At 40.5% G+C, this 20,573-nt stretch overlaps 1 protein-coding gene across 1 annotated transcript in view; it reads right to left on the bottom strand.

Annotated features, from left to right (window-relative positions):
- LOC126413197 (zinc finger protein 260-like) overlaps positions 1 to 20,573 on the bottom strand; it is an 87,096-nt gene that overhangs the window by 8,409 nt on the left and 58,114 nt on the right. Inside the window, exons 3-5 of the mRNA XM_050083092.1 lie at positions 18,670 to 19,242; positions 826 to 997; positions 220 to 647 (exon numbers count right to left, since the gene is read on the bottom strand). Coding sequence (XP_049939049.1) covers positions 220 to 647; positions 826 to 997; positions 18,670 to 19,242 — 1,173 coding nt within the window. The remainder of the gene's footprint in view (positions 1 to 219; positions 648 to 825; positions 998 to 18,669; positions 19,243 to 20,573) is intronic.

Raw genomic sequence — 20,573 nt, 5'->3', positions numbered from 1 at the left:
CTTTGAGGCGGAATCTAGGCGCCAGCTCAGCATTGGCCTAAACGGGCGTGGGAAACTACGTGATAGATGTTAACCCGCTGTGAAGACTGGATTCGAGTTTGGCTCACATACGTTGCCCGTAGACTAGCTCATTGCACATTGCCCTATACGAACAGATCTGGTTTGGAAAAGTACACGAAAAGAGAAAAAGTGGAAGTAAATCATAATCCCAAAACGTACCTCACAGGTGAAGGGCTTCTCGCCGGTGTGTGTACGCATGTGCTGCTTGAGTAGTATCGAGCGCGTGAAGGTCTTGTCGCAGACCGTGCAGACGTACGGCCGCTCACCCGTGTGTATGCGCACGTGCGTAGTGTACGCGACCCGCTGGTTGAAGCGCCGCCCGCAGTCGGCGCAGGCGTACTCCTTGCGGTTGCGGTGGATCTTCATGTGCGTGCTGAGGTAGCCGCGGTTGTTGAACACCTTGCCGCACTCGGGGCACGCCGCGGCGAACTCGTGCGTGCCCGCGTGCACCGACACGTGGTACTTGTAGTTGCGAAGCTGGCTGAACAACTTCCCGCACTCGGCGCACTGGTATGGCTTCTCTCCCGTGTGCGTGCGAGCGTGCATCTGCAAAGGTGTGCAGTATGACAAACAGGAACGTATGTGCGCTGAGCGAGAAAAAGAAGAAGAGATGAGCTGAGAATGGAGAAAAGAGATGGGGTAGTTGTCGACGAGGCTAGAGGTAGTAATGTTGCAAAAGAAGGAAATGGAGAAGCTGATGATACTGATGTTCTTATCTACTGTCATGGAAACATAAATGTAGTAGAAGGTTTCAGAGGAACGCACTAGTAGATGCAATGGTAGTGGAAGATGAAGAGAGAGAAGCAGTCAAGGAAGAGGAAGAGGAGGAAGAAAATGACGAAGACGAAGACAAAGGCGAAGGGGAAGAGGAAGGTGAAGCAAAGGAGTTTGCAGTGGAGAGATCAGTATTAATAGAGAATTTTGTGATCGAGCTTACCTTTCAGAAGAAACAAGATCCAGTAAACGTGCTACGTATTGGGAGGCAGAGTCATGAAGGATCCAATACAGTGAAGAAGTCAGACACAGCAGAAAACGTAGTTAGTAAAAGTATACTTTTGCAGGAACGGAGGTTTATATACGTACAGTATGTCGCAAGACAAGAAGAGACAAGAAATACTTCAGAGAAAATCTCAATACCTGTTAGAGGATCTGCCAGCGAATATTTATGTAGAAAGAGTCAAAACATCATAGGGACATGTAATATGTGTTACTTGAAGTTCGCGAATTCAACTCTAGTGTTGTCAGAGATAGAGCATTTATTAAAAGTGCAAGAATTCTTTTGTTGATTGAACGAAACGAAACAGGAGAAAGAGAAGCGGAAGATAATGCTCACACGAAGGAAAAGGTGCCACTGCATATAGCTATAGAACTGATAGGCAAGAAAGGTCAATCAAGAAGGTCCATTTACTGTCGGAGAACAGTATATCTGCAGATTTTGCTATGTTGTGGGTATACATTATGTTATGTCAGCCTATTTCTACGTTTACGTTCAGTATGAGAGTTGTGTAATGTATGAATGTAGTTAAGCGAACTTAAGAGTGTGCATTACATTCACGATAATGAGCCAACGACGCTCAAAAGTGATTATTATTGGAGCAAATTTTCATTGTTGAAGAGGAACAGTCCATTGTTTACGCCAGCCAGTGGTTCCCATTCTTTCGGAGATTGTTAGCCCTGAGTGCGATCAGATATTGGCTAGTAACCCCCTGCCCCCTCTCCCCACATCAAACCAACAACAACGTTAGGGCCTAACTAAACCTTACAATAAAAAAATTCTTTGAAGGCTTTTATTTCTTAAATAATGACAGAGAAAGGATATTTAGTTTTCGTAGGTGTCTTACTAAACCCAGAAATAATAAGTTAATGAGCCCATTGGTTTCGCTTGATTCTAACAACATTTTATTTGTATTTACAGAAAGATGAAGTAATTCTCAGTGCATCGCGAGTGTTACCTACAACTTCTTCTCAGAAAAGGAAGCTAATAATCCACGTTGATGGTAGATAATTATTAAAAAATCGTCCCTCTAATGACACTTACTTCACTCACACCCTGCAACCCTATTTTAAAATCGATCAAGTCAGATTGTGTCTACTATACTTACTGCTCGTTATGCACTAGATTCCTGGTCCCCCTTACCGCTGAAATGGTAGAAATCGGAAGACGTTAAGCTGCCAGTACTTTGCGTCTGACCACTGCCACAATGGAATGTAGAAGATAATATATAATTATTGCTGTGTTGTGATTTTAATTAGATCGTTCATTGTAGTGAAGTGAATAATGAAGCAGTTACTGGTCCATTGTGGGAACTACGTCCAACTCGGAGAAGGAATTTTCATGTGGTATTTAACCATATATGTATCGGCTCTACTGACACAGACGGATGATACAAAGTATACGTATAGAAGCTGGACTATGTGAGGAACAAGGACGATATTGTTTATACATTTGTTTCACAAGGTGTAACCTCCACCTCACTGTCTCATGTGTTAATGCTAGTATTTAAAATTTAAAAAAAATGTAATAATTGTTACCTTTTGTAATCAGTATCAGAGTTTCACAAAATAGTGACGATAACAACAAAAATCTTTTGAAAGTAGTCGTGTTTCGAGACTCAAACTGTAATGAACCTTCCTTTTCACCCCTCAGAAAATTTCGTTTTACCCTCAGGAGGTAATTACGCCATGGTTGGGAACGACTGATCTGTGCGCTGTCGTATCGGCAGCTACTGCGGAGATGTGTTTGTAAACATGTGGACGTGGTCCTACGCGGCACGTGAATACTGCGTGAGACGTGGGGAAGATTGATAGTTGCAGGCCGCGCGGTGTTTGTAAATATAGGCAGCAGGCAGCTCATTATGAAGTGGACATGGGCCACGGATTAAATAGACGACAGGAATGGAAGAGAGGGAGTGAATACGTTAGCGTCTGTAGATCGGACTAGAGATCTGTAAATAATCTCATGTATCGAACTTTCTCTCAGAATAAAACTGTGTGGCGCACAGAGACTCCAACTCGGGACCTTTTCCTTTCGCGGGCAAGCGCTCACCCAAATGAGCTGTCCAAGTATGACTTACGGCCCGTCCCCAAAGACTTACTTCCTCCAGTATCTCGTCTCCTACCTTCATTCTGGAATATCGTATATGTAATTAGGTAGCTATAGGAAATGCTAAATAACAACAAATAATTCTTAACTTCTGAGAGGTGTGTGTGTGACGGACAAACGTTGATCACTCTTTGGTATCCTGTATCAGTACTTCGTCAATTCAATATCCTTTAGGAAGCAAAATGAAATTATTCGTATCTTTCATCCTTTATTCTAACTTTATTGAGTCATTTGGTGATCTTATGTATGAAAATGAAACGAAAAATTGTTATGTATTTTGAAGTTGTTAGTTACATTGTAATATTATCTCAATAAAAAAATTTTTTTTATTTTTGTACTTCTACGAGCTCGGCCCGGTAGGATGTAATTTCTTTATTAATTATTTACGAGCGAAGAAAGGAAGGAGAGAAAAGTGATGAGCGGTAGAGGACTGGACACGCTCCGTCTTGGGTGGGGTAAAAGTCGGGAAAAGTTTCGTTAAATTGTGAAAAAAAGAACTTGGAATGAGGAAGAGTTCCGGAGGGGATAAAAGCAGTAATATCGAGACTGAAAACTTCATTATTTATGAGGAAAAGGGAATACAACGTGGAACGTTGAAGAAGGCGATTGCTGCATTACCATTACTATTATTTCTTATATTATATGAGGAAAATGTAGTCAATAAGTCGACAGAGAAGAGGAAGCGCGAGAGCTGGTGACAACAGGAGAAGAAATAATAGCGTCAAGCAAAAAGATTTTAGGATTTCTGGCATAGCACGACGAAAGGAAGAAGATAACGAAGAGTCGTCAAAGTTTATGTAATCCGCATCAATCAGATTACGAGAGTACATCCTCATCGTACCTCACTCATGTAGCGAAATTAATAATTTAGGTAATCACTGTGGGCCGAAAGAGAAACAATGGATTTTATGGTTCTAAACCATTCAGACTGGAAGTGGACTGACTGGGTTCTGCGCACCAAACTGTAAACAGATTTGTCTCAAACATTGTTTTAATAGTGTGAGGGGCTAGGTCGCGATGATTAATATTGAGAACCGTAGTAAACAGTCAAGCATTGCTGAATGTGAAAACTCCATATTCATAACATTAATCCAACATTTCCTATTCTGCAACTTTCGAAACAAATGTAAGTTCGTTTTACAGCGTATTCTGATAAGGAGAAACACACTAGAGTCTCAGCAATATTTTATTTTCGGCTATGGCGAATATTGTTGAAATCCACGGAACAGCCTTCGCCAATTTAACAGCAGCCCAGTGATATTCGTGAACACCACAGGGTAGACTCTAGAGACGACGCTACGGTCGTCACGAAGCAGGAAGTATCTGAGATGTCATCTCTGGATTCAGCTTTCCACAGTCCTCTGCTATTTATGTTGCTCGGTCATACAAAAACAAATCCATTTATCGATCATCAGACTAAAGAGCACCATACAGTAAACCGCTGTTCACATTCGTTAAGATGATTATTAACTGTATTACGTCACCAGAACTACCGAGTTTAAAAGGTAGTTATTCTGAACATAAAATACTGCAACAATCAGCTAGCAGTTACTTCAAATTAAAACTACATACTGAGATAACTTATTTCTTGTTTTGCACAGGCACTTGTCAGTTTTACAGACAATTTTTATTCCTGGTACAGTTTATGTTCTACATACCGACAGCGGAATCGGCAAATAATATACTGTATACGAGGGTCACGCCAAAAGAAATGCACACTATTTCTGCAAAAATACAGTTTTTATTCTGCATGCGTGAAAGTTTTACAGTGAGTAGATACATCCTTCCCGCTAGTTTTCAAACTTAGTTCAACCTGTGACCGTGATTGGCGCCGTCACAGCATGTCTTCCAGATGGCTGCTACACTTGACGTTCGTCAGAAGCGACGTGCTGATATAGAAATCATGTGCTGTGAAAACCAGACAGTGGGAAACATCCACAAGAGTTTGACAAAGGTGTACGGAGATGCTGCTGTCGATCGCAGTACAGTTAGTCGGTGGGCAAACAGGTCACGTGACGAAACCAGGCACGGCAGTATTGAGGATTGTCCTCTCAGCGGCAGGCCTCGTACTGCACACATTTCAGACAACTTGCAGAGAGTTGAGAAATTGCTGACTGCTGACAGACGCATCACAGTGAACGAATTGTCACGCTACGCTACGTTGGGGATAGGGGAAGGAAGTGTTTGCAGAATACTGAAAGTGCTGGCGTTAAAAAAGGTTTGTGCAGGTGGGTTCCCAGAATGTTGACAGTGGCTCACATAGAAACAAGGAAAACGGTATGCACAAACTTTTGGAGCAGTACGAGAATGGTGGAGATGAATTTCTTGGAAGAATTGTGGCCGGTGATGAAACATGGCTCCATCATTTTTCACCAGAGACGAAGAGGCAATCAATGGAGTGGCATCACGCAAATTCACCCGAGGAAAAAAAAGTACAAAAGCATACCTTCTGCTGGAAAAGTTACGGCTACGGTGGTTTTCGATTCCGAATGATTCTTGCTTCTGGACATCATGCCAAGTGGAACCACCATAAATTCTGATGCATGTGTGACGACACACATCGGCACGAGCAGGATGTTTTGCTGTTGCACGACAATGCACGGCCCTCACGCACATGGTGAGAGTTGCTACTGCTGGTCTTCGGGCTTGCCACATCATACCTTAGATAGCGACACTGCCGGATCTCTCCCCTGGAACGTTTGGAGCATTATGTACGAGAGCCTGGAGCCAGCTCGCGGTTTCGACGACCGAACACGACAATTGGGCAGAATTTGGCACGAAATACCCCCAGAGGACATTGATCAAATCAGTTAATCAGTGCCGAGCTGAATAGCTGCTTGTGTAAGGGCCAGAGGTGGACCAACGAATTATTGACTTGGTCAATTTCTGAAGCTCTTTCTCTTGAAAAAAGTCATTCAGATTTTCTGAAACTGTAATCATTTGTTTGACTGTACGTTAAAGTTTAAGTATTACGCCAATTTTCTCCACGATTCACAACTTCTTTCTATCTTGCGATAACAAACAGTTGATTCAAGTACATAAAAGCAAAATAAGTGTAGTATCAAACAGAAATGGCTATAATATAAAATGGACAATTTATTGTATAAATTTAAATTCGCCCCACATATTTCTCTCTGCCCAGCCAAGGGTAATTCATTCAATCTCCAACACGCAACTGGACATTGCCGGCTTTTGGAACTAGTGATTGTTGGCTTTCTCTTATCATCACAGTTACTATTGAGCATTTAAATAATTGAAGTAAAATACTGACAGCTTTCTCTGCTACAGGTAGTTCACATGCGCAAATCAGAGGTGCATTAGACAGCGCATAGAAACCGACAGGATGCTAACAACATGTTTTTACCCAATCTACTAGTGCAGTGGCCACCCAGTACTGTACAGAGGGCACAAAACACTATATAGTGCACAAAATCATAAGCAACAAACTGACACAAGTAAAATGAAAGCTATTTCAAAGAAATGCTGCCATTCAGAACATTGGATAACATGAAGTACATTCTAAAAAGAGAAAGAATTCTACATGGACAGGTTCTATATTTAATGCAGCAAATATTTAACAGGACTGGTAACATTTAAATCAAATGCAAAGGAAGATCATACTTCACGCTGTAACATGTAATTTAAGTCACAATACATAGCCTACACCTGTGACGTATACAAAACACTGTTCCAGGAGGACACAGTGTACTAGATGTAACACATATCGAAATCATTCATAGACAATGTGTTTGTTAAGACATATGATTCATTAGAACTCAAAACGCATCAATATTTTCAGAATAAAAATTAAAAACTGCCGTTGTTGGTAGAAACAACTTAAAAGTACTTTTCATAAGTCAACCCAAGTACTCAATGTAGTTTTCTCTTAAAAGAATGTGAAAAATTTTGAAACAGATAGAGAAAATCTTTTTTTCGAAACACCTACTGAAGATTTACTGTATTAACCTGTAAAATCTCCTAAGAATAAACCTCCACAAGTTATAAGTTTCGATTATGTGCTTATATGATGTTTATATACTGTATCAAATGTAACAGAAGTTACTAAGAATGAGTTAATTACATGCTGTTACGTCTTGGGTTTAGTTTTGTCACATTGTTTTTTCTTTCACGAAGATAACTAAGGTGTTTTGAAAGAAAGAAATAAACGAATTTGGAAGAACAAAGTTGAGTATGAAGATGTACTCGGAATTTGCGTTATTACTGAATGGTCAAGATACAATGTAGTTTAGTCATAGTCAGGATGGGAAGCAAAACTACGCGCCAAAAAAAAAAAAAAAAAAAAAAAAAATTAAAAAAAACGGGAATTTTAAGAAATAATAGCGTCACCTGGAACACCCAAAATGTGTAAACATGGTGTTATCTGACCGTTTTTCCGAAAAGAGTCACATAACGTACGCAAATTCATGACGAAGAGACCATTTGTTCAGAACATTTCATTGATGCCAAGGAATATGATAAACATTTGTACTAGTGAAGTCGATTACTGACTAATATGAAATTACTCTTCATTTAATCTCGATTTGGATTTGCATTCCCTGTAGAAGTGAAACAATGTTGAAATCATTGTGGAAAGTGCAGGGACAGTAAGAGTCAGCCGCTCCCTTTAGAGCCACTCCGTAGAAGGCCTCCTGATGGAGTGGTGTGGATCCAAAGTCCACAGAAAACCTTTTGTAGTGTCGCCCGGAGCGTCTAACTTCGTGGACGAACATAGACATGATATGAAACTTCCTGGCAGATTAAAACTGTGTGCGGGACCGAGACTCGAACTCGGGACCTTTGCTTTTCGCGGGGAAGTGCCCTACCAACTTTTCTTTTTGTTCATTTTTTTCGTTGTTGATCGTTGTCTTTGGTCGTTGCGGACGTCACATGACATCCGTTCAAGTTCGTTTATTGATCCTTCCACTCAGTTTTTTACTACAGAGGCCAACCAGATCTCTGACCGAACACGCTGAGCTACCGTGTCGGCATAATTGCAATGATCCTAGAATAATTTTGAATAGGTTGTAGACCAGGGATTTCCAAACTTTCTCTCTGACGGAGCGTTAATGAAATTTTTAAATATGAGAAGAACTAGTTTCATTCATTAATACTTCTGAAACTTTCTGGCAGATTAAAACTGTGTGCCGGACCAAGACTCGAACTCGGGACCTTTGCCTTTCGCGGGCAAGTGCTCTACCAACTGAGCTACCCGAGCACGACTCACGCCCCGGCCTCACAGCTTTACTTCTGCCAGTATCTCGTCTCCTACCTTCCAAACATTACAGAAGCTCTCCTGCGTACCTTGCAGAACTAGCACTCCTGAAAGAAAGGATATTGCGGAGACATGGCTTAGCCACAGCCTGGGGGATATTATACGCTGCAAACCCCTTGTACACATATAGTACAACTGGGGAGTGGTGTGAAAAGGAACGCTTTTTTGTGCTCAAATGTACTAAGCCCCCAGTTTTGGGTCTCTGGATACGTGAGACACCACTCGACGCACTGACACTGTGAAACACTCATTTTTATGTGACGTAAGAATCGCAGGGATTAGCTCGATTGAATAAACTACAGTTTAGGCAGACAAGGTTGACTTGCTGACTTGCTGACGAACATCGCCTCTTTGCTAGCAGAGAGAAAGGGAAGCGACTTTTCTGTTAAAAAATGGTAGGACTAAAGGAATGGGAATATTGTTTCCTGGGGAGAATTTTGAGCTGTGGGCGCTCGGAAGATGCAAACGCCAGCCGTGACTATAACGTTAAATGAAGCTTAAAGAAATATTCGTAATTCTTATTGCCTTCAATCCAGTTCTTTCGTGATTCGGGATTGAATTCTGATTACAGTTAATCTTGTGCTGCCATGTCTAGCTTGTTACTTTGTCAAGTGCACATATTAGTTCCTTTGCAGGAGTGAATAGCAAGTCTCCCTGTACCATGGGTAAGGCAATTAATTCTGCCACATTGATCAAAGGTGATTGTGTCGCGATCTCTGGAGGTGACACGTTATCTATCCTACATCATGTGGGCGACTCATTATGTGTAACTAAGAACGTTATTGCTTCATGTGCTCCGTGAGATTTTTGAACATTTATGTTCGCTGTGTTTAGTTTTTGGCAATGTGTGTAGATCCTTGTGTAATAAATGTGCAGCAGTTGAGTTCCTTTTGTTATTTTCTGGTAGACAGTACACCTCTGCCACTTTTTTATTATATATGAAACTCAGCCATTAGCTATAGTTATGTGTGAGGGACATTTCCTATTGACAACTCCATTGTGCAAACCTTTCATTAAATGACAAAATCCGTTTCTCTTGGCTTAACCTATAATAAGAGATTAATTTTATTCAGTCCCCAAACAAATAGACAACGTTGATGGTCAGCAAGAACTCTCTCCAACAATGCAAACAGTGTGCTATTCATCGCCTATGCAACTTTCTCATAATCAAAACTAAGGTAAATGAGCGAACTTTAGCGGTTCCTGCCTGATCAGAAGTGTCAGGAACTAACACAATTTTGCCAACTTTAAAAGAGTCAGGCTCAAAATATCATTGAAATCAAAGTGAAAGTACTACCTAACAAAGGCACATAAAACTGCTTTGGCAGACCATCCAATCCAGGTGACTTACGAGAAGGCGACATGAGAATAAGACCACAGACATCGTCATGTTGAAAAGCATCTAAAAACACAGCATTATGAGCAGGTGTAAATCTACGATCCAGATCTCTAACAAACAAATCGGACGACATATCGAGATATCGAGAGGAATGGATATTTCATACATGCCTACACAGAACTGATGTGGGGTACGCAATGCATACTTCTGTGTTGTCAGACCTCCGTCATCCTCGGTCTTCAGAGACGTGATACACGTTTTCCACGACGAGACTGATGTCGAATCATATGAACATAGAAAAGTCAGTTAACCTACTATCAAGGAACGTGCTCCGGATCGCATCATTGACCCTTCCATTTGACGCTTATTCAATCGTAACAATTGCATCTTTACACTCCTGACGTCTGCAGTCTATAGGGGAGCCTGATGAGCACTTTCATGAATGTCACGACAGAGAGAGTAGTAAAATTTTTGCGTCCTCCAAAATTCCCGAACTATATCAGCGCAGAATCGTGTCAACGTTTGTCGGAGCCTTGGCGTTGCCAGTTGAACCCACCGGAGGCGTACAGCGAAGTTTCACGAAGACTACGAACCCACACTTCCGGATCACATCATCTAGGGAGAAGTCCTCAAAGTGAGAGAGTCAGCATCCAGGGCGATAGAAACAGTCCGTCACTTGATAGAGAAATACAAACATGGTAGAGGCAGGCGACCATTCAGATCTGGCACAACTTACTTAGTCCTTCTCCTCTCTTGTTTCTAGTACACGCGCATAATCTCCCTTTTTTCTATTCCTTCGCGTACAACAGCATTCCAATCCCCCATGACTATTTCATTTTCACCTCCCTTTACGTATTGAATTCCATATTTTTGCAAACCTCCTTTGTCTCTTCATCTTCGGCTTACGATGTCGGCGCGTACACCTGAACTATTGTTGTCGGTGTTGGTTTGCTGTCGATTCTGATGTGAGCAACTCTACGAGTGAACTGTTCACAGTAACTCACTCTTTGCCCTGTCTTTCCATTCATAACGAGTCCTACTCGTGTTTTACCATTTTCCGCTGCTGTTGATATTACCCTATACTCGCCTGATCTGAAATCCTTGCCTTCTTTTCATTTCACTTTACTGGCCCATCCATATCTTGAGTGAGCCTTACAATCTCCCTTTTCAGATTTTCTAGCTACCATATCATGTTCAACCTTCTGTCATCCTACGTCTAGACTTGGTAGGAGGTGCCAGGAGCAGCGGTAGTCTGGTAAAACACTTCAGGGGTAGGCACAAGCGCTCCTTCTTGTCTCATAGGCTAACACAGGGGCTAAGGCCCTGATTGTCTGGTAATACTAATGAGTAGATTTTAGTCGATTCGTAACAGAACAGGGAAGGATTCGAGTGGAATATGATAGGTAAAAAATAACAGCGCACCGTGACTGGCTGCTTCTGGTTTAGGCAGAATCTATTCTTTCGTAGGTTGCCAGTAATTTAGGAATGAGAAATTCTTCAACACTAAAGGCCGACTTTGGCAATGAGCAGAGGGAGAGATGTACAGTACTTCGAGCAATTCGGTATATGATTCTGGTACTGTCAAGAACGGTAAGTGTTCCCATTTCGATGTTTAAATTTATCTGAATCCGGCATCGTGTTAATTTTAGGAAGGTCACGCTAACGAAAGAAATTTCTTAAAGCCATATTCATGATTTTTAGTTTATATTTTCAATCCTTTCTCGTTTCGAAAGTGCATTCTTATCAGAATCTCGTGCTATCCAGTCTTGCTCCTTATATTGCCAACTGCACGTGTTAGTTCCCGTGCGTGACCTCATAGTACCTCTTCTTGAGTCATATGTAACGTAATTATTTCTGGTAAGTCGCTTAAAGTTGACTGTGTTGTGATCGTTTGATTTAATTTTTCTTATACTTTATTACCCAGTAACTTTCGGGACAATCATGTTTGTATTAGATGTAAGTAAAACACTTACTGTTTCAAGTGTACTTTGCTATTCTTTAATGTAGATGTTCGCTACTGTTTAGATTTTTTTCCTTCTGTGTGGATTATTGTATATAAATGTGCATACTGATATTTTCTTTTGAAAATTTCGTTGTGCAACTCTTTTGCCTACCGACAGCATTCTACCAAGACACCTTAATTTTTTTTGGTCGCCCCGTTCACGGAACGCTTTCAGCTATTCTAAAATAAAACTACAGAAACTTCTTCACACTAGGAACATGGAAAAACATCACATTAAGTCCTCAAATGAACGCTCCCTATGAAGCATATCTGGGACTTCAGGAACATGAGAAAGGATTGTTCCAAAAGATTTAATTGAATCTAAAATTTGAGTTCCAAGAAATTTTCTATTACAGACCGATAATAACATTGTTACATAAAAATGTTCAAATGTTGAATCTACGGTTAGCAAAGTATGGGCTAAGATGCAAAGTACCAATTCCTATGTTAAAGATGTCAAAGGAGACAGTAGTACTCTTTTCTGCTCCTCTACACATTTACAGGACTACAACGCATGTCTTTGATCTAAAGAAATCAACTGTTGCAAAATTATAACTTGATATTTAACTCATCCTGTTCCTTTTCTTTTCTAGGAACGCAGTATTACCACCGCCTTTTCCAACTCTCATTCCTAGCTGTGTTGGTCCCTATCTTTGTAACGGCTATTTCACAATCGGTAATAAATCCGGCTCTTGTAACGTCGCGCAACGGATCATACTGTCGACCCATAAGAGACAGAGGAGTTCAATCCAGACCAGTGGCGAACTAATGGATACAGAGTTGGGATGGTGATAATACTCAATCAGATATATAAAGTGAATATACAGTTAGCGTACAAACTTCAGGAGATGATTCCTGGCAGGAAAAAGTACAAAATAGTTCACATCAACGTCCGAAAATGGACGCTAAGTCTGTAATATTGTAAACAGTACTGGTACATTACATTACACAATACGTGGTGTAAATTTCTTATTTAATTAAAGCATATCTGACAATGTCTGTAGGAATTATCGTCAGTAGTTATATCACCAAGATAGAAAGTTGGTAGCTAATTGTTGCAACAGACCAACATCATTGCAGAAATCACCTCGTCAACAATTTTCGCTGACGTAGCGAGATGCCAACAGAAGCTAACTCAGTCGACACCTGTGGGCCACAGAAGATACTCGGGAATGGTTGAATAGTCGTATTATCAACGGTTTAGCGTCAATGTATAGTCATGATTCATTAGTGGCCACTTATTTTGCCACAACGTAAGTGGAATTCTTACGGAATACTCTGTCTCGTTTCTGTGCATTTACCAACACGACAAGTAATGTGGTTGATGCATAATGGCTGATAGCTTAAACTGCCAATGACTTTTACTTGTGAGGCATCTGAAACATTTCGTATATGGTGAACCAGTGGCTGGTGTGCAGGCCCTTGAACATCCAGTAATGCTCTTCGATTATTACCTGAAAGTAAGGCATGGAAAGTATGGGACGTTTATACGCTTCCACTCAATTCTCTGGCGGCGACTTTGAACATCGTTTGAACATGTGAGAAATTAATATCATGTAAGATGTAATGTAATGCATCGGTGGTAACTGTTTGGTTTCAGATTCACCGTCAGCTTGCATACGTATGTCGATACGAAGAGTTTTGAAAGTTCATCTTACTTAATATTAGCCCTGTACAGTTTTCTCTCAACAGATCTAGTTTCTTAATTCACGTCATAACGAAAATAAGCCTGAGACGGAATTTTTCTGACGTGTTTATATAGATATGATATTTATTATATTAACTGACATACGTAAATTGGTATGTATGTACGTGTTGTTTGTACATACGTGTTGATCCCAGAAGTAAAGTGGTCTAAGGGACATTTGAAAGAAATTAATTATGTACAAGAATGGGATGTGGTAATACTAATCTTTTAGGAGGCAAAGAGAGCCAGATGATATTCATGACACCCTCTGCTACCTAGCCTGATGACCCTCAAATATTTAGTTGGTCGTAGTTCAACTTTGGATCACTAGATGACTAATACCACTAAAAAAACTTCTACTGTCAAACACTGCAGATAATTCTGTTAGTGGAAGCAGGGGTCAATGCTATTTATAAAGCTTTTCACCATATTATCTTTGCTATGAGACTAGAAGACAAGTGTCTAGTCATAGTAGAGTGTTTCATAAAAGTGAGTTGTTGAAATTAAAAACATCATTTGTGTAAAATGAATAGGAATGGAAAGTACTTCAACCTGGCGTTCAAATTACTGGTAATTGCTTAAATATAACACTTATTTTTATACTTCCTTACTTATTTATATTCGAGTAACAATTTACTTATTTAGTAGTAGTACATTTATGATCTAAGCCTATCAGTAGTGTAGCAAGAGAAAGTAAAATTGTGTATGCACGATTTTTAAAAAAGCAATTGTTTCCAGATCTTATGGATGGATAAATTAATGGAAACAATCCTGAGGACATCAATAATGACAATTCGAGTTTTACTAATGGTGGCAGTGATGCACCACTGTTTGGAGATGGTCATGATTCTAATGTAGACAGAGGTTATAATCATTCTAATGACGATGATCAAACCAGTAAGCCTTCTTCAGGCAATCTATGTTTTTAATCTTTTACAAATTTGAAGTTGGATAATGCAGAGATTTTGTTTTGCTTTTTTAATAACATTTAAAATAAAAACAACTTTTATGTTTATTTTACAAACAAACTTGATTCGATAGATAACATAAAAGAAGAAATGCCTGGTTGTACTGAAGAGTTGTCAGCCAAGGCTCTTCCCCCTGAACTTAAGCCTGTGAAAATAAGGGTAAGAAGAGAGCAAACCTGGAACCGTAATACAAACTGCATGAGCCTAAAGGGTTGCGTGAATACAATCACCAGTGTAGAAACAAATGTAATAAAAATATTCCCCATGGGCAGGGGGAAGTAATATTTAAAGAATGTTGCGAACCAGGTAGATGGGAACTTCAGACATCGTTCTTAAATGATACCTTGGACATACAGCATATGTTGAAGAAGAAAATTGCATCTGTCATTCACAGAGACATATAATGTAGGCCTATGTATGAACCCAAAGGTTTTCGAGCGTGCAAAACATTTTTTTAAAACACTCTGGCATATGTAGCAAAAGAACAATAAATGTTTTCATTAATAAACAAAATCTATCTTGTATTTCACCACGTGACAGACTAGAAAAGGAGCCCCCAAATAAAATATCAGCAAACAGAAGTGAAACAGCGAGCGAGCTTACAAGAACATTCCACATCTACTCATCATAGTAGAGCAAAAGCCCCAAACCGAAGTACTTAAATTCAAACGTAAGTGTGACAGTATATATCACTTGTGCGAAACATTTAACAAGCAGAAAAAAACTAAAATGTTGAAGATACAGTTTTTATAGATATGTTTTCAAGACAGATTTTAACCTACGTTCTCCCTGGTCTCGTACCTATGTAGCGTCTGACAGGTTGAAAATTAAAATTACAGATGGCACGTCTGATAAAAAATGCGGCTGGAGTTGAAAAACAAGTTCATCTAACGGAGGCAGAGGCACGAAAAGAATCCAAAAGAAATGCTTGGCATTAAAGCAGGACAACCGTGCTGTGATATGGTTTGATCTAAAAAATATGATACCGAAACCATTTGTAACGAACTCAAAAGGCTAGTATCCGTCATAGCTATGGACATACAGCCTCAATATTCACAACATAACCAGTGGTACTGCCTATATGTTTATGGGGCATGAAGAAAAGGTACGTAGGGGTTGCCAGGAAGTATATCCAGAGTCTTCCTCATACTGTAAAGCACATCTCAACCTTCAGTGACAACTGCCGAGGGCAGAACAAAAGCCGTTTAATAATAAAATGTTGGTGTTAAATTGTTAAGAACGCCCAAATCAAAGCTGTTTGAAAATTTCCTAGTTTCTCGACATTCATACAATGAATGTGATCGGGACTTTGGGATCTTTGAACTTAAGAAAAAGAACCTAAGTGACTTCCCTTACCATAAGACTGGATGAATCTGGCTGCCACAGGAAGTCGAAATTTTTTTTTTATTAAGATGTTGTATGAAGACTTCACTGATCCCCAGCCAGTAAACCAGTACTACTAGAGGACTGTGCCATGGATACGAGGAATGCTGGTACTTCATTATGAATAGAAAAACCCAGTTGTCTTTTGTTATAACACAGCACCTGCTGAAATTATTCTGCCTCACGAGGAACTTTCAGTGAGTAAACAAGGAACAGATAAAATGCTAGCCAACTTTATGTCCTTCAACTCACTGTTGAAAAGCCAGAGCCAAAACACAAAAAATAGGAAGACCTCACAGACCTTCCGCAGTTTGTACCACCGATACACCGACAATTTCATCCCCAGCCCAACCCACGAAATGACCGATGAACCATGATCCCTTGGTATTCATGCAGGTGATGTCGTCGCTGCTGACTTGGGTAACAGCATCTATGACACAAATGATCATTTTAATAGAGTTTAAAAGTGTTAGCTTCAAATTTTTTGTTTTGTAAATAAACAAGTAAAATACAGTGCAGTGTTCTACTTTGTTATATCAGTTAAAGTCTGTTATCTACATTACATACCATGAGCTTTATCACTTTGGTTAAGTGTATACGAGCATATTTTCCACTTTTATACATATCAAACACAAAACGGATGCTTCCCGTACTTATTAAAATTGGTAATAAAAAGCTAAGGACCCTAGAGTTCGTCTGATATGGTCGAAATGGTGAAATTCTAATTCTCCCTGTTACCAAACTGTCAACAGTGACTTGAGTTTTTATGATTTTGTTATTTAGACCCCTTGACTTCTGTCGTCCTCATAGGTTTTCTTCTTAGGTGCTGCGCCCAAAGAGATTAGCATCTGCGGAAAATCCGAGAAATGGAGAGAAGAGAATGGAATGTACGAAAAGAATGGAATGCGTCAAAATGAGCAACTGATGGAGAAAATGGTGTATGAAAGAGGCATAAATAACGTGCTACTACAAGTGATTAAAACTGAGATTCACCAGGAGTGTGTGGGAGCTGATGTGGGAGCTATAAATTGCAGAGGAATGTGACATTTTATTGAATAACCGCTAAGAATTATTAATTACTAAGGAATACTAAGGAATATTAATTACTAAGGAGTTTTGCTATTTGGGGAGCAAAATAACTGATGATGGTCGAAGTAGAGAGGATATAAAATGTAGGCTGGCAATGGCAAGGAAAGCGTTTCTGAAGAAGAGAAATTTGTTAACATCCAGTATTGATTTAAGTGTCAGGAAGTCATTTCTGAAAGTATTCGTATGGAGTGTAGCCATGTATGGAAGTGAAACATGGACGATAAATAGTTTGGACAAGAAGAGAATAGAAGCTTTCGAAATGTGGTGCTACAGAAGAATGCTGAAGATTAGATGGGTAGATCACATAACTAATGAGGAAGTATTGAATAGGATTGGGGAGAAGAGAAGTTTGTGGCACAACTTGACCAGAAGAAGGGATCGGTTGGTAGGACATGTTCTGAGGCATCAAGGGATCACCAATTTAGTATTGGAGGGCAGCGTGGAGGGTAAAAATCGTAGAGGGAGACCAAGAGATGAATACACAAAGCAGATTCAGAAGGATGTAGGTTGCAGTAGGTACTGGGAGATGAAAAAGCTTGCACAGGATAGAGTAGCATGGAGAGCTGCATCAAACCAGTCTCAGGACTGAAGACCACAACAACAACAACAACAAGGAATACTTTTTTGGATCTATACCACATACGTTTTTCTTATGTACAATTTCTGTTTAATAAACGATCGCGCTCATACAACAATATATCGGATGTTGCGATCGGTTATGAATGAAAATCGGCGATTGTGAGTAAATCTAAAATTTTGGACCTCTTTTAATTCGGCACACGCTGAGCTCCGTCCGAGATTTCGCAAGACTTGCCATGAGATTAGATGCACTCATCACGACGCTACTAATCTCCTGACAGACAAAAAGTAATTGAACTTTGGACTCCAGCCAATGATCCACACTACAATAGAGCTGCGGGATAACAAAGTTATGTATGCAGCTATCATTACTATAAATATTGTAAATAAATGTATTTACGTTTTTAACATTTAATAAATGTTGATGTATTTGTACCAACTCGTTCACCCAGAGACATAACGTATCCCACCTGGCTATTCCTTCCTATACTGCTCCGAATTTTTTGGTATGTTTCTGAAAATCCGTTTGACTCAAATTAATTTCTAGTCCAAAAGTGTCATAATCATTTTATTGTATATTCGCGTTAAATCAACAAAGGATCCACACGATCTTAGAAAAGCTACGGAGGCAGAGGTTCCATCATCACTCGCTGTCTTCGTATATGACGATTTAGGAGGAGAGACTTCGTTGCAAATACCTTTGTGCGTAGAAAAACATTAACAGCAAAGTCGACGTAGTTGTGTTTGCGTAACAGGAAACAATAGGACGTTTAAAAAAGTCGATGTCTTACGTCGGGAAAAATCAGAAGCATATCTGAAGGAGAAATTAACTACGCAGCTGATATATGTATTTGATGATAGAGCCAAGTAGTTTAAAAAGAGATTTCATAATTCATAACTTTCAAGATATCTTGTAACTAGCGAAATGAATCAGTAATAAACACTTCAACGACATGCAACATATCAGTTCTACTAGTAGTAACTGCCCAAAATTATGAAAATTTTACAGGCTTCCGGTGTTAAGTGTATGCAGAAAATTTTGTATGTACGTTATTAATGCAAATTTGTCAACCAAGTAAGGCTAAGTAGTGGGAGTCGATTAGTGAGGAAGTAAATAAGTATAAAAGAAAAAACAATTACAGTTACAAGCCCTTATGACAGATACCAGCAATATGTCGAAGACACACCTTGAGAGCCGTCTTGGTGCCGAAGAACTTGCCGCAGTCTTCACACTTGTGTTTCCTCTGCAGGTCGGTGGCTGCAGCAGAGACTAAAGTTCGATTTGCTGGCAGTTCTTCAGGTTTCCGTGAAGTTTCTGGCACGTCTGGAGGCTGCTGCTGGCGAGGGCGAGGAGGTTGCAACGGTGGTGGCTGTGGCTGCTGCAGTTCCTGGAAGTGCGCTGGAAGCTTTGATGGTGATACTGGGTGTGACGGTGGCGTCGGGAGCGGTGGTGATGGCGGGAGAGGCGGTATCGCGCGAGTAAGATGGCGGACCTGGTGTGGAGAAACACTAAGAGGTGGTGGAGGAGGCGGCTTATGCTGAACTGCGTCAACGCACTGGCGCTGCTGCAGAGTTTGAGGTGACGTCAAGGCCTTCGGCTCGCAGCGTTGGCCGGAACTGGTTCTGCTGCTGCTGTTGATGTTGGTTTTTGGGCACATCGCCTTGTCTGCAGGTCCTATGCCCAACAACCGCTTCAGGCGAAGGCTGTCCTCCTCCTGCACTGGCTGCCATGTTGGCGGTGCCCCAGAGCCTTCACCCTGCTGTACATGGAAAGTCTCACATGAGCTGCAGCACAAACAATGGACCTACTATTTAGAGAGAACGAGATTTGCAAAGATTGTTAGTCAGAAGTTGGAACATGTCACTGAAAGTCGGAAACGCTCAATTTTGAGACTGATCAGTTACAGGTAGGTCTGGTGGAGTAAAGAAGAAGCTAGTGGTTAAATCTGGAAAGTGAGAGGTCGTGGGATCGAATCGTGACTGGACCACAGATCTTTTCGGTGTGCCTTTAACCTAGCTTTCGCGCCTCAATGTGAAGATTCGCTAGGAACAACATGTGCTTAGGATTCATGTGGAACTATAGGTCCCTTACGCAGGAGTATTATAAGAGTAGGTTGAGGACATGTAACTCACGTAAATGGTGTACAATCAGTGACTTCCACCAGCACATTCAGCTACGCGAAGTTATTACGTTATTATACAACTAATATATTATAGTAAAAAGAATGTAGACTAATTTCGAGAATCTGAGGGATAGTTAAAAGCCACGTGAATTCATTGCGTCATAATAACATGCAGTGGACTTTAACTGTGGTAGAACCATGCAGGGACACGTCGCGTCAATGACAATCCAAAATGAGATCCCTTGACGTGCCTATACCAGTCAAGTGACCAGAGGCCTCGGAACAACAGTTGCCGCCTTGTGTGCGTTGTAGCGGATCAGAGTGGCAACGCTACTGCATTGTTAGGTAACGTTACACGTGGCCGATAATTGGCATACTAGAGGCTAACCACTAGCTGGAATTAAGAGTCATCTCCAGCTATCATTTGGGGGAGGAAACAGGAAATGTCCTATACAGATGGCAACCTGCAAAGGATTGTGTGCACCTTTCTAGTTTGGCATTATGGGCCTGGCTTCCATATAATGGGTGGTAATGTTTACATACATAGGAATGACCAAACGGCCTGGAACACGAGGACGTCTCGACTCTGGAATAGACATTCTGCAACAAATCTTCACATTTTGTGGTTGACTGGAGTCTGTAACGTGACAATAAAGTTCGGAGCGTAATTATATTATACCGATGATCAAACACGTCTGTTAATTTCGTTACCAGTCTAGTTTGTGTCTTTACATCCGATTAAGGATCCAGAAACTTCACTGTCATAGATCTTGTTTATGAGCTGGAATTTATTTTACATGTTTTATAAAACTAAAAGCGACAGGAAGAGATGAAATACGAAGTGAACTGCTTCGAGGAGTTACAAGGATATTGTGGACAAAATTGAAAATGAACGGCTACAAGGTATGGGCGTCATATAGAAATGCCAGAGGAAAGATTCCCCTTGTAAAATATGGCACTGGAGACCT

The sequence above is a fragment of the Schistocerca serialis genome, chromosome 7, assembly GCF_023864345.2.
Source record: "Schistocerca serialis cubense isolate TAMUIC-IGC-003099 chromosome 7, iqSchSeri2.2, whole genome shotgun sequence".
NCBI lineage: Eukaryota > Metazoa > Arthropoda > Insecta > Orthoptera > Acrididae > Schistocerca > Schistocerca serialis.
The sequence above is the reverse complement of the archived record's forward strand: the minus strand, read 5'-3'. Positions and strand labels throughout refer to the sequence as shown.